We start from the raw sequence: 15,722 nt of genomic DNA on the forward strand, positions 1-15,722 counted from the left end.
TCTGATGATGAAGATGTTAGAGCTTCTCCTCCATGAAAGCCAAACAAATCTTTATTTACAACCTGTTGAATCACAGCTTTGTTCACTGGTTCAGAGCTGGGAGGATCTCCACCGATCAGCCAATGACACTGACAATCATTTTCAATCTAATACAACTTCATTAATTAAGAACATAAGTGTCACGTGTCAGATTAAGAAATAAACAGTCCCCCGCCGTCACTGCGCAGGCGCCTCCCAGTCGGAGCTCAATGCGCACGCGCTTTGCTCGCCCTCGGCCCCTCCACGCGCAGGTCCCGCAACTTCAAGGACCAGAGCGAGACGGATGATCGGGATCAGACCGCAGAGAGCCGGACCTGACGACGACGATGATGAAGGTGTTTCCTGGCCAGTTATTGGCTGCTGTGTAGAGGCACGCGCGCTGTTCGCACAGGTGATGGAGGACTGACAGAAGAAGAGTTTGTTTTTGTTGAGAGAAGAAGAAACTTCCTACTGCACTTTGAGGGACTGGCACAATAAAAACAGTAGAGGAAGAAGTTTGAGGAGTTCCTGTTCAAACTTGTGATCTGTATACTCCGCGCGCGCTCCCGCCGCTCTGAGGCTGAACTGCGCATGCTTCCTAGTTGTTTTGTTTTTTCTCTTCTTCGGAACAATGGACCTATTGTGTCATCGGGCCCGGTTGTGACGTCACCGAAGGGAGGGAGGAAAGTAGGCGTGCGGGCTTTGCTCCAGAACATGGACTGTCAGGAGCGCGCCTGAGTGGAGCGCATGCACGTGAGTGTTTGTTGATGATGACTTCAGGGTTTATTTGTGTGTCACTTACTATAGAGTACTGTAAAGTACTGTAGTGTTACTATAGAGTACTGTAAAGTACTGTAAAGTGCTGTAGTGTTACTATAGAGTACTGTAAATTACTGTTAAGTACTGTAGTGTTACTATAGAGTACTGTAAAGTACTGTAAAGTGCTGTAGTGTTACTATAAATTACTGTAAAGTACTGTAAAGTGATGTAAAGTTACTATAGAGTACTGTTAAGTACTGTAAAGTGATGTAATGATACCTTTAGAGTACTGTAAAGTGCTGTAGTGTTACCACAGAGTACTCAGGGTAAAATCGGTGTGTAGTGAAGAGGAGTGAGTGTACTGACAGACTGTGATTGTGGTTTAAACAGTTGAGATCCTGCAGAACCTGAACTAAACACACACACACACACACATGCTAATCCAAGTTGTGCAACAGGCAGCAGACTGAAGCAACCAGCAACACAACAGAGTGACTCAGAGGAAACAGGAAACACAGAAGAAGAAAGTGAGTTTGAGACGAAAGCTGCGAGGCGAGAGACACTGACCATAACAAGAGGGGAGAGAGAGACAGAGAGGGAGAGACAGACAGGCTGTGTGGTGAGACAAAGTTTAACTTTACACTGTGTATAATTGTTTTTAATACACACACACACACACACACACACACACACACACACACCTCCGGATTCCAGCACTGTGAAGACACATCTGTTTGGGGATAGCAGCAGGTAAACATCCAGGGTTCACACCAGGGGTCCGTTTCAGAAAGAGAGGTAACTTCAATAACAGACAGTTGGTTACTATGGTTACTGAGTCTGTGAACCTCACCTGGTCGCGAGCAGGTTTCCTTCAGGACACTCAGAGTTTCGCTCTGTCTCCTCCCTCTAGAATATAAAACCCTCATTCGACTTCCTCGTTCATTCAGCCCGTCTCACGCGTGTTTGAGCGGTTACAGATTAAAAGAAGAAACGTTGCGTCTCTGTGCTGCTCTGACCGCTTTGCAAAAGTCTTTTATATTTATGATAAAAAAAATCAAAAGACAAATCTGTGTCAAAGTCATCATTTGTAGATTTTCCACCACCACTGCCGAGAGCGCTCAGATAAGACAAATGATCATTTATTTGGTCCTCTTCATTTCCTACCAATACAGTAGCAGCAGTTAATAATTGGAACAATGTTTTAAAACTAACACAATTCAGTTCAATCAACTAAACAGGATTTATGTGAGAGGACATAATGTATGTGAAGTCAGCATCATGTTAGGGATAAAGCTGATGCACATTAAAACAGCCACTGAATGATATTTAATCTGTTTCATATTTAAAATCTGATTGAAGTGCTTCCATGTATGTTTTTCTCTCCCGCTGCATTGCTCCTAAATTAATATACATTTTAGCTTCCGGTCGTGATGAAGTATTAAATAAACAGACCAGTTCAAACTGACGCGTTCACTCGAGCCGCTTCTCTCTCTTTTGCAGCTGCAGCCGTGTTACTTTATGTTTCTAAAAACATGCTCGTATTCGCTGAACGTCCGCGTGAGGATTTCGAGCTCCGCTGGTGTGACGTAGGAGGACCTCTTTTTGTGTACCGTTGCCATGGTGAATCGTGGTGTCGGGGCTCCATTAATGCTGGCTTTTTACAGTCAGCGTGCACGCACTTAACTCCGGGTGAACCTGCTCAGAGTTGATTGAACTAACTCTGATCAGCTGTTCTGGAACCATAAAGCGACTTTCAGCTCAGGGTAAGTCAAACCACCGTCCGGGGTCAGACTGAGGCTTTGTTGAACCTCCTTTCTGAAACAGACCCCAGGTCTCAGGTTGAGGTCAGGAGGTGAACTAGTGGCAGACACACTCGGGTTCACTGTGGGGAAACAACTGCTTTAAACTTTCCTCCACCTTCACTCAGTGCAAACACGCCATCCTTCTTCAGGGCTTCAGCTTACCACACCTCCACTCTTCACTTCCTCTTCCTGTTTCTCCTCAGCACAGGACAAAGTCAAATGTCCTCATAAGTCACATTAACCTTCTTTTCTGTGTGTTTCAGTGAGTCTGCAGTGTGTGTGTGTGTTTCTGTGAGGATGAGCTGTGGTAAAAAGAGGAGTGGCTTCCAGATCACCAGTGTGACCTCAGACTTCAACCAAACCCAAACCAGCCAATCAGCTTCCAGTGTGGTCTTGAGCATCCTCCAATCAGCAGCCTCTTCCTCCTGCAGCCCTCAGGGAAGCTCCTCACAGCCAACAACGCCCTCTCTGAAGAGGAAATACATCTCCCATGATGCCTCAGGGCAGGGGGCGGGCTGTTCCTCCAGGTTCAGGGTGGTAAGGCTGGCAGTGGGTGGGACTGGCAGTGGTGGGCGCGGTGAGCCTTATCACCGCGGGCGATGGACGTGCACAGACTTTATGGAGCGACAGGAAGGGACAGGGATCAGGCGGGTGATGAACACCATGAGACACGCCCACTCGCTGGAGTCTCTTGAGCTGATTGGCCGGGACATAGACGGAGTTGGAGTCCATTCACAGGATACTGCCCACCTGCTGCTTCAGCCAGTCAAAGGCAGAGAGGCGGGACTTGTACTGCGCAGCGGACCGCCCTCCCCTACGCACCAAGAGCCAATCAACATCGGGCTCTTGGACTGTAAAGAGCCAATGGTGATAAAGGGGTTTGACTTCACCCCTCCCCCTCCTTCACCCCGCCCACGCAACATCCCTCCTCCTCTACGATTGGACGTTGACGCGGCAGGACGGGTACAAACACACAAACACGTTTTCAATGTAACACTATTTCAATGTATTCCTACAGACTCACCTGTCTCTCTTTCACCAGTCTGTCCTCAGGCTGTCTCACTCTCAGCCCAGTTCCCCCCCCGCTGGATCGTACCATCCCACTCTGACCCCCATTCAGACTCCAGCAGCTTTCAGTCTGGACCAAACCATGTTCAACCTGCCGGGGGACGCCAGGTAACTTCATGTTTACCTGTTTGTACGTCAGCGTGGGGCTTTTGTTTTGTTTGAATGAACTTTCTGTTCAGGACAGACAGACAGACAGACAGGCAGGCAGACAGACAGGCAGGCAGACAGACAGGCAGGCAGGCAGACAGGCAGGCAGACAGGCAGGCAGGCAGGCAGGCAGGAAGACAGACAGACAAGCAGACAGACAGACACACAGACAGACAGGCAGGCAGGCAGGCAGGCAGGCAGGCAGGAAGACAGACAGACAAGCAGACAGACAGACACACAGACAGACAGGCAGGCAGGAAGACAGACACACAGACAGACAGGCAGGCAGGCAGACAGGCAGGCAGACAGACAGGCAGGCAGGCAGACAGGCAGGAAGACAGACAGACAAGCAGACAGACAGACAAGCAGACAGACAGACACACAGACAGACAGGCAGGCAGGCAGGCAGGCAGGAAGACAGACAGACAAGCAGACAGACAGACAGGCAGGCAGGAAGACAGACACACAGACAGACAGGCAGGCAGACACGCAGGCAGGAAGACAGACAGACAAGCAGACAGACACATACACAGACAGGCAGGCAGGCAGGAAGACAGACACACAGACAGACAGGCAGGCAGGCAGACACGCAGACAGACAGACAGGCAGGCAGGAAGACAGACAGACAAGCAGACAGACAGACACAGACAGACAGACAGGCAGGCAGGCAGGCAGGAAGACAGACACACAGACAGACACACACACACAGACAGACAGGCAGGCAGGAAGACAGACACACAGACAGACAGGCAGACAGACAGACAGGCAGGCAGGCAGGCAGGAAGACAGACAGACAGACAGGCAGGCAGGCAGGAAGACAGACAGACAGACAGACAGGTAGGCAGACAGACAGGCAACCATATCAGTGCTAGGGGTCAGGGTTGGGTCACCTCTGGAAGTCTGTGATCCATCTCACCAGGTGTGAGTCCATCCTCGTCTCTGCCAGCTTGTCTCTCAGGGGCTGGATAGTAGGGCTGTCATGGTAACCACATCGTCACAGCACTGAGGCTATGTGACGGCAACCGCCAGGTGGACCCAGTGACCGTCATCATCGCTATTTTTTTGGATGTCATATATGTCGCAGTGTGTTGCTCGTTACACGACCTGTGTCTCCAACGCAGTAAACTCAGTGTCCATGCCGAGGGAAGCTCCTCATCTTTCCGTACAGAACGACACGTACAGAACAACAGTCACACTAATCAGCAAAAGACACCTTGCTGTCAGAGCTCTGCTGCTCTCTGCACATCTACGGGGGAACTCACTAAGAGTGACTTGTGGCCGCTGATAGCTCCATAAATTGTGCATCATTTGCCCCCCGCTATCTGCCCCGTCTCAAGGTCCGATTCACAAAGCAAATTGCACTGATGATGCAGTTTGCTCTTGTTTGTCTGATTGTGGACAGAAGCTGTCTGCAGCTCCTCTCTGCTGCGCCCTGCTGCGCACTCAGGCATTACCTGAGCTCCACACTGACAGATCTCAGCTCCATGCACAGGTCGATGAAGAGCAGGGAGAGGAGGGAGCAGCAGGTGTTTACTAGTTTCACTGTCTGTAACGCAGCTCGTCCAGATTACTATCCCCATCGTGCATAACGGCTCCAGACCGTCTGTCCGTGTCTGTGCCCGTGTGCCGGGGTCGAGCCTTGCACAGCCCCGGAGTGATTGGTCTCCTGATCATAATAATGAGGACAATATTATTAACAGACTGTTTTTACAGCCATTTTTTGGTCACACAAAAGGTGAATTGTCGCCATGATCAGTGTACACTCAGAGCGTGACAGCCTTTATAACACTGCGCTGCAGCTCCCACCAGCTCTCTGCAGACGGTAATATTTCACTCTAACGCCGGGGACACACCGGATGCCGAAGCGCTGCGCAACGGAAGTCGCGCGCGAGCCGGAGCACTTCCGTTCACACCAGACGCACATTTCTCCGCGCCGGTCGACAAGCGCCTCTGCTCCTCAGCTGTCTTTACTCACATTTGGAGCTGTTTTTTCATCATGCTCTCTCTCTCTGTTAGCCTGTGTGTTTTGACACCCCGCCCCCACCCCCTATAGCCAGCCCACTTTGTGTCTCTCTCTGTCTTGTGTGTGTGTGTGTGTGTGTCTATGTTTATGTCTGTGTCTGTGTCTGTGTGTATCTTCATCTCTCTCGCGCTCTGTTTAGATACTGACATATATAAAAGCACACAAATATAACATCGCATTTGTCAATCGCGGTGTTTTATTTTGAAAATTGTTTTAATTTTGAAAATTGACCGGATTCTCTCGTTGTTTCATGTGTGACTTCCTGCCAGGATTGACGCGACTGCTCGCGGCTCGCGCAAAAAATAGACCAGGTGCCGAAACGATCGCTGCAGGGTGCGAGCCGGCCGTGGAGGTGCGTGCCGCGGCGCGCCTGGTGTGAACGACACAATCGGTTAACATGGGGGCCGAAAGGAAACGGGCTCTTCGCAGCGCTTCGGCGTCCGGTGTGTTGCTGTCTGTAAATGAGGTGCTTCTTACCACAAGGCTCATTTACATAAAAGGGGCAGAATTTTTCCCAAAGTCTGCATAATGACTGATTTAAATACACGCAGACGGCTCCTGAGCACAGAGACGCTGTTTGCTCTGCAGCACACTTTAAGGTGCGTTCAAGTCTTTTTGTATCATATGTGCAGGTTTTGCCGGCGCACAGCCACAGAATCTCTTAGTGAATCCCCCCCCAATTGGCACAGATGAGCCCAACAAAACTTATGTGGGCTGGGGCAGCAGTTAACCACCAAACCACAAGAGGGCGTTCGTGTTTCACCGTGGTTAGAAAAATGTAGTACTGTGATTCTCACCGTGCCACTGCCCTCGTCCAGGTGAGAGTAAGCTCTGTGTAGCAGAGAGAGGATGGCGTCGTCCACGCCCACCTTCGCCTGGTCTGTGAACTGCAGTGGCTCCTGTGCACAGTGGACCTGGGGTCTGAGGAGAGGGAGCAGCAGCCGTTCCATGGTCTTCATCATGTGTGATGTCAGTGTAACAGGCCGAAAGTCATCTGGCTCACACGGGTGTTTCTTTTTGAGGACAGGGAGGAGGCTCCAGGCGGCCAGCTCTGGGACGCTGCGGATGTCTCTGGCCCGACTGCTGACAGCCTCGGCGGGGCTCCAGCAGCCGGTGCCCCCCCTGAATGCTCTGGAGGGGAGGTTTCTGATGAAAACAAAGATCAGCAGCAGGCTGAGAGTAAATCGTTAACAAATGGAGAGAGCAGGTCAGGGAACAGTTATTGATGATAACAGTGAAAAAGCAGGGCGCTGGTTTAAACCATACAACAAAATTTGGAGTGCTACTCCTGAAAAGTGCTCAACACACTCACTCACGCGTTCACACAGTCATGAATAATAAATAATGAATAAAAAGTAAGTATGATCAAAGTTATCCCTCCCAAAGATATTATATAAAAAACTATGTTGAAGTGCATTCATGGCGCGTGTAGCTGTGGGGACGAGGCTGACATTGAGTCTGTTGGTCCACGTTTCAGTGATCTAAAGCGCTTTCCAGAGGGCAGCAGGTCAAACAGAAGGTGTCCTGTGTGAGTACAGTCACTGCTGAAGGCGTGATGGACAGTGATGCAGTACAGCAGGATAATCCTGTTGGATGAGCGGTGGAACATCTCCAGTAACTGTTGAGCCTTTTCACAGCAGCCGAGGGGTTAACAGACCAGGTGAGCCGGTGAGCCCCCCGAGCTTTGAAGCTTTGAACCGTTCCACAAATTCAGCATTAATAATTAATGTTTGGGGGTCCGTGCTGCGCTTCCTGAAGTCAATGATGAGTTCTTTGGTTTTGTTGTGTTTAGTGTCAGGCTGTTGGCTGACCACCATCTTGCCAGTTTCTGGAACTCATGGCTGAGTGCCGAGTGGAGAGCTATGGCGATGGCATCCTCTGTAGATCTGCCCTGTCTGTAGGCAGACTGGTGCTGGTGGAAGGCTGAGGGGAGACTTGATTGTACCAGTCTCTCATTATGATGGCTGTGAGTGCAACTTCTGTAATCATCGCAGGGTCGACTCCTGCTCTGCTGATCATTTGGAACATTTCACCAAACGCATTTCTCCGAACTCTCGTCCGTACAACTCACTGTCCGTCGAAATTCACCATTTGTGTAAAAGCTTGCTTCAGAATCACTTCCAGACAGTTTTTAAATGCTTAGAAAAAAAACTAGAACAGTCGACACGTCCAGTGTTCCTGATAGGGCTGGGCGACATGACGAGTTATATCTCGTCAAAGCGATGTAAAATGTCTGTCGTGTTTTTCTATTTCGTCCCCATCGTGAGCAGAGCGTGACTGCTGGGTGCATGTCGCCTGTGTGAGGCTGCAGCCAGCCCCGTCTTCCTAACGAGTTTGATCTTAGTAAAGGACATAAAGCATTTGAATATGTTCACTTTCATTTACATTTATTATATACAGGCACAATGAAGATAATAATAACATAATAATAATAATAATAATAATAATGAACACGTAAATAAAATATATTGATCAGTCTTTACTTTACTCTTCATCCAGGCGTGCTTTGTGGTCTGTGTTTTAAAGGTTTCCGTGGGTCTGAACAGAAAACGATCTTATTCACATTAAAAACGGGAACTTCATTAACACGCAGCGAAAGCCACCGTATGAGCTGAGACGGAGTGCGAGCGAGCGAGGGGGAGAGAGAACGCGCCGGGGTTACGTCCGCAGCCTGTTGTTATTAATTCATGTTTTACTAACATACTGTAGGTTCAGACTTCTGACTACGTTTCATTTCAAAGTCAATTAAGCAGCAGCCGACGTTATCTACCAAACGACTTCCTAGACATGTATGGGGAGGGGGGGGGCAGATATTTTCCATTGGTACTCGAGGCTTACGATAGGTCACTCCAGATCGCCACCTGGCTGTGTTTGGTTGCTCCGATGATACTCCGGTCCAGACTTGCTGTGTGCCCGGCAGGCTGATAGGTGACATGTCACTTTAAGGATGTTTTGAAGGTCTCTGGTTCTTTGTCTGTAGACACTGGTCTCATTTCCATAGACCACCAGGACCTGTGGAAAGCTTGAGCTGCTTTTGGGTTCAACCCAGACTTCATAGCCAAGATCCAGGTACTGTATCGTGACACTGTGAGTGTGCTGAAGGTTGATGGAGATCTGAGCGCTCCATTCAGTGTTGGTAGGGGGGTGAGACAGGGTTGCTCTCGGTCAGGCACGCTCCACACATACATGCATTCACACACTGCCTAGCAAATGATGTATGACGTTTATGATTTTAAACGTCCTGCATGTGCTGATGATGACTGCACTGGTTAACAAACAACAACAAAGATATCGGTGTGTTGGTGAGTAACGTCACTCTGTTTGGCTGCATATCAGCGAAAGTCAACCAGGGGAAGAGTGAGGCTGTCGTGGTGGTGGACAGGCCAGGGGAATGTGTGTTTTTAAAGAAACCCTGAGACCATGATTTAGAAAAGGTGAAAGGTCGCCTAATGAAATAGAAGGAGCTTTTACCAAAAATGTCCTCCCTGCCAGCCTTCTACAGGAGTGTCCTCTCCGTGTGGACCCTGCTGAGGACACAGAGACAGGAACAGGCGGACTCTGTGTTCTGGATCCTTCAGGAGCCGGTTATGTTTGGAGAAGGGTCGGGCCGATGCTTCTCACTGCAGGAGTCTCCACTCTGGGGCAGGTGGTGGAGCTGGCTGGACCTGGGCTGGAGGATCCTTGTGGACTCTCTGCTCTGCTTGGAGTCAGATCTATAAGGGTCACAAACCAGTTACTATGGCACTGGAAAGAGAAGCTGACAGGACGTGAGCTTTATCTGCTGAAGGGACTTCTGTAAAGGTGCACTGCTGCCTACCTGCTCAGACCCCAGCAGCCACCAGCCTGGAGCCTGTGGACCCTGTAGGTGTCTCTCTAGAGCAGGGGTGTCAAACTCATTTTAGCTAGTGGGCCGGATTTGTTCCGATGAGACCTCAAAGGGGCCGGACTATTTTTTGCCAACATCATGATGTCTTAACACAAAGATATATCGGCTACTACAGTTTTATTATTTGAAATCATTCAATAAGAGCCGACAGATACTTTTAACAATCAGTGAGCATGTCATGTTGTTGCATCCTTGCAACATATTAACAAGGATTCATTTCAAATGTGAACGTCTTTGTCATTCACCAATGATACATCTGAAAGAATAGGTTAATAATAATAGCACAGAATAACACTGTACAACAGGGAAGTGTAACAACAAGTGGCATAGTAAACTTTGTCCTATTTACACTACTCTAAACAACAATACATTTAGTGTTTAATCTCATTGTGATTCATTAATTATTCATTTTAAATATTGCTGGTTAATTCTATAAAACAGAAAGTCCGACCTGATATCGGGGTTAAACCAGCTGCTCTGGGATCAGTGCCTGTGGAATCCAGTGTGTAGTGACGAGAGAGAGAGAGAGAGAGAGAGAGAGAGAGAGAGAGGGAGAGAGAGAGAGAGAGAGAGGGAGGGAGAGAGAGAGAGAGAGAGAGAGAGAGAGAGAGAGAGAGAGAGAGGGAGGGAGAGAGAGAGAGAGAGAGAGAGTTTCTGAGCGGTGGCGATTTTCATTATGTCCCTCAGATGTCCCAAACATACAGACTATCTTTGATGCAAATGATGTCTTTGATAAAGTAATGTCAAACGATCAGATGTAGATTCGTACTTTAACGGTGCGCTACACTGCAGTTTGATCAGCTCCATTCGGAGTTCCTCTCTCACGTGCGTAATCCCTCTCCAGCTGAGTGAAGACAGTTAATCAAATCAAATCAAATCAAACTTTATTTATAAAGCACCTTTCATGCAAAAAGAATGCAACACAAAGTGCTTCACAGAAAAATTAAAAACATCACAATAATACAAATACTGGAAACCTGCCCCTCCCGACCCCCCCGCAGAGGCACACATACACTTTATCACACACAGACAGACACACATGTACACGTATGCACATACACACTCACACACATACACCCACCCCCACACACGCACGCACTCAGGATAAAACATGGTAGAGAGGCATGGCAGGACACTGAGGAACAGGTGAGGAAAACGCCACCTATGGGAGCCATCCGCATCGGGAGGGGTCACAGTCTACGCCCGCAGGGAGTGCCACCCACTGAAAAAGCAAGACCTGTAACCCTGTCTGGCTTATCTTACTCTCATATATATATATTTTATGTTATTTATTTTTTCTTCCCCTTCCCCAAAATGTCTCGCGGGCCTGATGAGACCTCCTGGCGGGCTGCATCTGGCCCGCAGGCCGTATCTTTGACACCCTTGCTCTGGATCCTCGCTGCAGACCAGCATGGAGGTCCTGTACAAACCTCATTTGTCCAAGAAGCTTGCTGGCCTGCAGTAGAGGATCCTCCTCCTTCATCTCAGTCATAACTCCTGCTGTGGAGGACGTGTGTTTCTGACTGCGCTCTTTACAAAACAGGTTTTTATTCTTGGTTTAAGTACATTCGCCATCAAAGGACCAAATGCCAGCTGTTGAACTTTGTTTTGGGAAAGGCAAAGATGGCGGTGTATGTGAGTCGGAAAAGGAAGATGGAGAGGAGGAGCTGAATGTGGATGTGGTTTCTGTATTTGTGGGGATGGTGACGTCCAGACTGTTGGTGGACTTCAGCTTCTGCTGAGCTCCTGATGAACCGGACAGTTTGAAGCTGATGTGCTGGGGTCGCAGGGGGGGCTCTGTTCTGCTCTAGTGATGTCATAACTCCTGCAGGAATGTGAAACAGATGAATGTGAACGTCGCTCTGATCAGTGAAATAAGTGTGATGCCTCTTAGGCGACTCTCGGGCGTTTAAATTGGTAAAATGTTTAAAATGTTTTAAGTTTAAAATGTTACTTTTTTTTACAAAACACCAGAAACCTTTATCAGGAAAGAAACAATAGGTTCACGTTTTTTATTCTGCTTTCATTAACACAAAATCGATCTTCATTTTAATCACATACAGAAAATACAGTAAAACTAACTAGAATCAGAGTTAAATTATTTATTTAATTCATCCAGTAAGACGTATTTCAGTTGAGTTATTTCAAGTGAAAAACGTAAAATCCTTTGTTTCCAGCGGTTTCATTTCTCTGATGGTGGCCGTGATGACGACAAGTAAACACGAGACAGTCCCTCCACCTTTATTTATGATTCCACCGTTATTGCAGCAATTTGACCTCATTGTTAAAAGAAATTATGATATAATCATATTCTTAATATTTGTATAAATATTTTACACTTTAATGGATGTGTAATTTCACATTTGGTAACACTCTGTCTAAAGTGGTAGAAAAACAGTGAATAACATCAGGACGAATGAATAAAGCTCTGTGTTCCGACCCACTCTTGAGTGGGCGGGAAGAGAATCCCACTGCACTGTTTCTAATGGCTGTGACAGTGAGTGGGCGGGAGCTGGAATGAGACATCAGCCAATCAGACAGCAGAGAGTGTGTGTGGGAGAAAGAGGTTGGTTGACTTTAACGTTGGACAGCAGAGCTTAACGAGGAACATTAGACCTTAACGTTGGACAGCAGAGCTTAACAAGGAACATTAGACCTTAACGTTGGACATCAGAGCTTAACGAGGAACATTAGACCTTAACGTTGGACATCAGACCTTGGCGTGGAATATTAGACCTTAACGATGGACATCAGAGCTTAATGAGGAACATTAGACCTTAACGTTGGACATCAGAGCTTAATGAGGAACATTAGACCTTAACGTTGGACATCAGAGCTTAACGAGGAACATTAGACCTTAACGAGGGACATCAGACCTTGGCGTGGAACATTAGACCTTAACGATGGACATCAGAGCTTAATGAGGAACATTAGACCTTAACGATGGACATCAGAGCTTAACGAGGAACATTAGACCTTAACGAGGGACAGTGGATTGTTTGGATTCAACCTTTGAATCATCTCCTAAGTGGATTATATGGATGGATTGTTGTGGTTGAGAAGTTGCAGGAGCCTGTAGCTGAGCTGTGACTGGCTGGTTCCTGCTGTGTGTAGCTGAGTTGTGATTGGTTGGTGGCTGTGTGAGGGTGGGTTGTGATTGGTTGGAGATGTTTGTTAGTAGAAAAAAAACGAACTCCGGGCCTTGGGAGATGTCCCCTCCACTCTCTGACCTTGCGCCCTGTCCTCGTCCTCAGCGTCGTCACCCCTCCACCCCCCCCTTACCCCTCAGGACTCTGCAGCTTGTTACTAAGCAACCAGAGACACCTGTTATGTTACGGGAGCATAGAAGGGTCAAAGGTAAAGAGTATGGTATCAGGGAGTCATGGCCAGGTGCTGGGCCGATGAGTATCGAAGCCAAACCCAGGTCGAGTCAGAGGTCTGTGACCCCCCCCTCCTGGACTCAGCCAATCCCAAAGGCCCAGCCCAGAACTACCAACAGACTTCATATGACCTCATTAGCCCTGCCCTCGACAATGTCACAGAGTCCTCTGCTTCCCACTTCCACTCACCCAAACTTGTTTGTCCCTGTGAGAGCCACACCCACTGGGCAGGGCTCTGAAGCCTCCATGATGGCACTGCTGCTGTTTTGTCACAGGTAACCAACTGGGGGTCACATTCAGAACTTCTCAGGCCCTGAGCACCTGATCAGTTTTTTGATAGAAAATGGATTATTATTAGTTCATTTTAAAATAAGTATTTATAGTCTTGATGAAGTATTTACACAGTATTGATTGAGTATTTACAGTGTTGGTTGAGTATTTATACAATGTTAAGTATTTATACAGTGTTGATTAAGTATTTATACAGTGTAATGTATTTATACAGTGTTGGTTGAGTATTTATACAGTGTTGATTATGTATTTATACAGTGTTAAGTATTTACACAGTGTTGATTATGTATTTATAGTGTTGATTAAGTACAGTGTTGACTGAGTCTTTCCAACTTTTTGGAAACATTTTTAATGACATCAGATAAAATGTAAGAGTCAAATTACTGCCTCTCACCTGTCTGTCTGTCTCTGTCTTACAGTAATTCCGCTAACAGTCTGATTGCCATCGACAACAAAATTGAGCAGGCCATGGTGAGTCTGATTTACTCTGTAGTTTACTGTTCCTCTACTGTAGTTTACTGTTCCTCTACTGTAATTTACTGTGACTCTGCTGTAGTTTACTGTTCATATGCTGTAGTTTACTGTGACTCTACTGTAGTTTAATGTTCATATGCTGTAGTTTACTGTGACTCTACTGTAGTTTAATGTTCATATGCTGTAGTTTACTGTGACTCTACTGTAGTTTAATGTTCATATGCTGTAGTTTACTGTGACGCTACTGTAGTTTACTGTTCCGCTACTGTAGTTGACTGTTCCTCTACTGTGACTCTACTGTAGTTTAATGTTCATATGCTGTAGTTTACTGTGACTCTACTGTAGTTTAATGTTCCTATGCTGTAGTTTACTGTGACGCTACTGTAGTTTACTGTTCCTCTACTGTGACGCTACTGTAGTTTACTGTTCCTCTGCTGTAGTTTACTGTGACGCTACTGTAGTTTACTGTTCCTCTACTGTGACGCTACTGTAGTTTACTGTTCCTCTGCTGTAGTTTACTGTGACGCTACTGTAGTTTAATGTTCCTCTGCTGTAGTTTACTGTGACGCTACTGTAGTTTAATGTTCCTCTACTGTGACGCTACTGTAGTTTACTGTTCCTCTGCTGTAGTTTACTGTGACGCTACTGTAGTTTAATGTTCCTCTACTGTGACGCTACTGTAGTTTACTGTTCCTCTGCTGTAGTTTACTGTGACGCTACTGTAGTTTAATGTTCCTCTACTGTGACACTACTGTAGTTTACTGTTCCTCTGCTGTAGTTTACTGTGACGCTACTGTAGTTTAATGTTCTTCTGCTGTAGTTTACTGTGACGCTACTGTAGTTTAATGTTCCTCTACTGTAGTTTAATGTTCCTCTATTGTAGTTTTCTGTGACGCTACTGTAGTTTACTGTGACTGTACTGTAGTTTAATGTTCCTCTACTGTAGTTTACCGTTCACCTTCTGTAGTTTACTGTGACGCTACTGTAGTTTACTGTTCCTCTGCTGTAGTTTACTGTGACGCTACTGTAGTTTAATGTTCCTCTACTGTGACACTACTGTAGTTTACTGTTCCTCTGCTGTAGTTTACTGTGACGCTACTGTAGTTTAATGTTCTTCTGCTGTAGTTTACTGTGACGCTACTGTAGTTTAATGTTCCTCTACTGTAGTTTAATGTTCCTCTATTGTAGTTTTCTGTGACGCTACTGTAGTTTACTGTGACTGTACTGTAGTTTAATGTTCCTCTACTGTAGTTTACCGTTCACCTTCTGTAGTTTACTGTGACGCTACTGTAGTTTACTGTTCCTCTGCTGTAGTTTACTGTTCTTCTGCTGTAGTTTACTGTGACGCTACTGTAGTTTACTGTTCCTCTGCTGTAGTTTACTGTTCTTCTGCTGTAGTTTACTGTGACGGTACTGTATAAGTCACATATGTTTTACAGTTAAATATATATGTGTGTGTGTGTGTGTGTGTATGTGTGTGTAGGACCTGGTAAAGAGCCACCTGATGCTGGCGGTCAGAGAGGAGGTGGAGCTTCTGAGGGAACAAATCAGAGATCTGCAGGAAAAGAACCAGCAGCTGGAGAGAGAGAACCACATCCTGAGAACACTCACACACACACATCACACACACATATAACACACATCCCAGACACATCACTCACATATAACACACATACACACACACAACTCACATAGGACACACACTAATGAGGAACCTGGTAACCATGACAACAGCTGAGATGATGAAGAATTATAAAAAATTAATGAACAGACTAATGATGTTTCTGGAGGGGCGGGGGGAGGAGGAGAGGAGAGGAGAGGAGAGGAGAGGAAGAGAGAGGAGAGGAGTGGAGAGGAGAGGAGAGGAGAGGAGT

At 46.9% G+C, this 15,722-nt stretch overlaps 1 protein-coding gene across 2 annotated transcripts; it reads left to right on the forward strand.

Moving 5' to 3' along the window:
* Positions 1-299: 299 nt before the first annotated feature.
* Positions 300-15,663, forward strand: LOC138600566 (TSC22 domain family protein 4-like). Of its 2 annotated transcripts, XM_069672021.1 has the most exons (6): positions 300-771; positions 1,236-1,396; positions 2,843-3,542; positions 3,622-3,755; positions 13,794-13,845; positions 15,332-15,663. In XM_069672021.1, the coding sequence occupies exons 3-6, from the start codon at positions 2,877-2,879 to the stop codon at positions 15,482-15,484; spliced, it is 1,005 nt and encodes a 334-aa protein (XP_069528122.1). In that variant the 5' UTR covers positions 300-771; positions 1,236-1,396; positions 2,843-2,876; the 3' UTR covers positions 15,485-15,663. The 2 variants fall into 2 exon arrangements, with proteins under 2 accessions (XP_069528122.1, XP_069528123.1); XM_069672022.1 differs by lacking the exon at positions 1,236-1,396.
* The last annotated feature ends 59 nt before the right edge of the window (positions 15,664-15,722 follow it).

This window comes from Semicossyphus pulcher, unplaced genomic scaffold (genome assembly GCF_022749685.1).
Source record: "Semicossyphus pulcher isolate SPU_LCO1_2020_fin unplaced genomic scaffold, fSemPul1.0.p SCAF_21, whole genome shotgun sequence".
Lineage (NCBI taxonomy): Eukaryota > Metazoa > Chordata > Actinopteri > Labriformes > Labridae > Semicossyphus > Semicossyphus pulcher.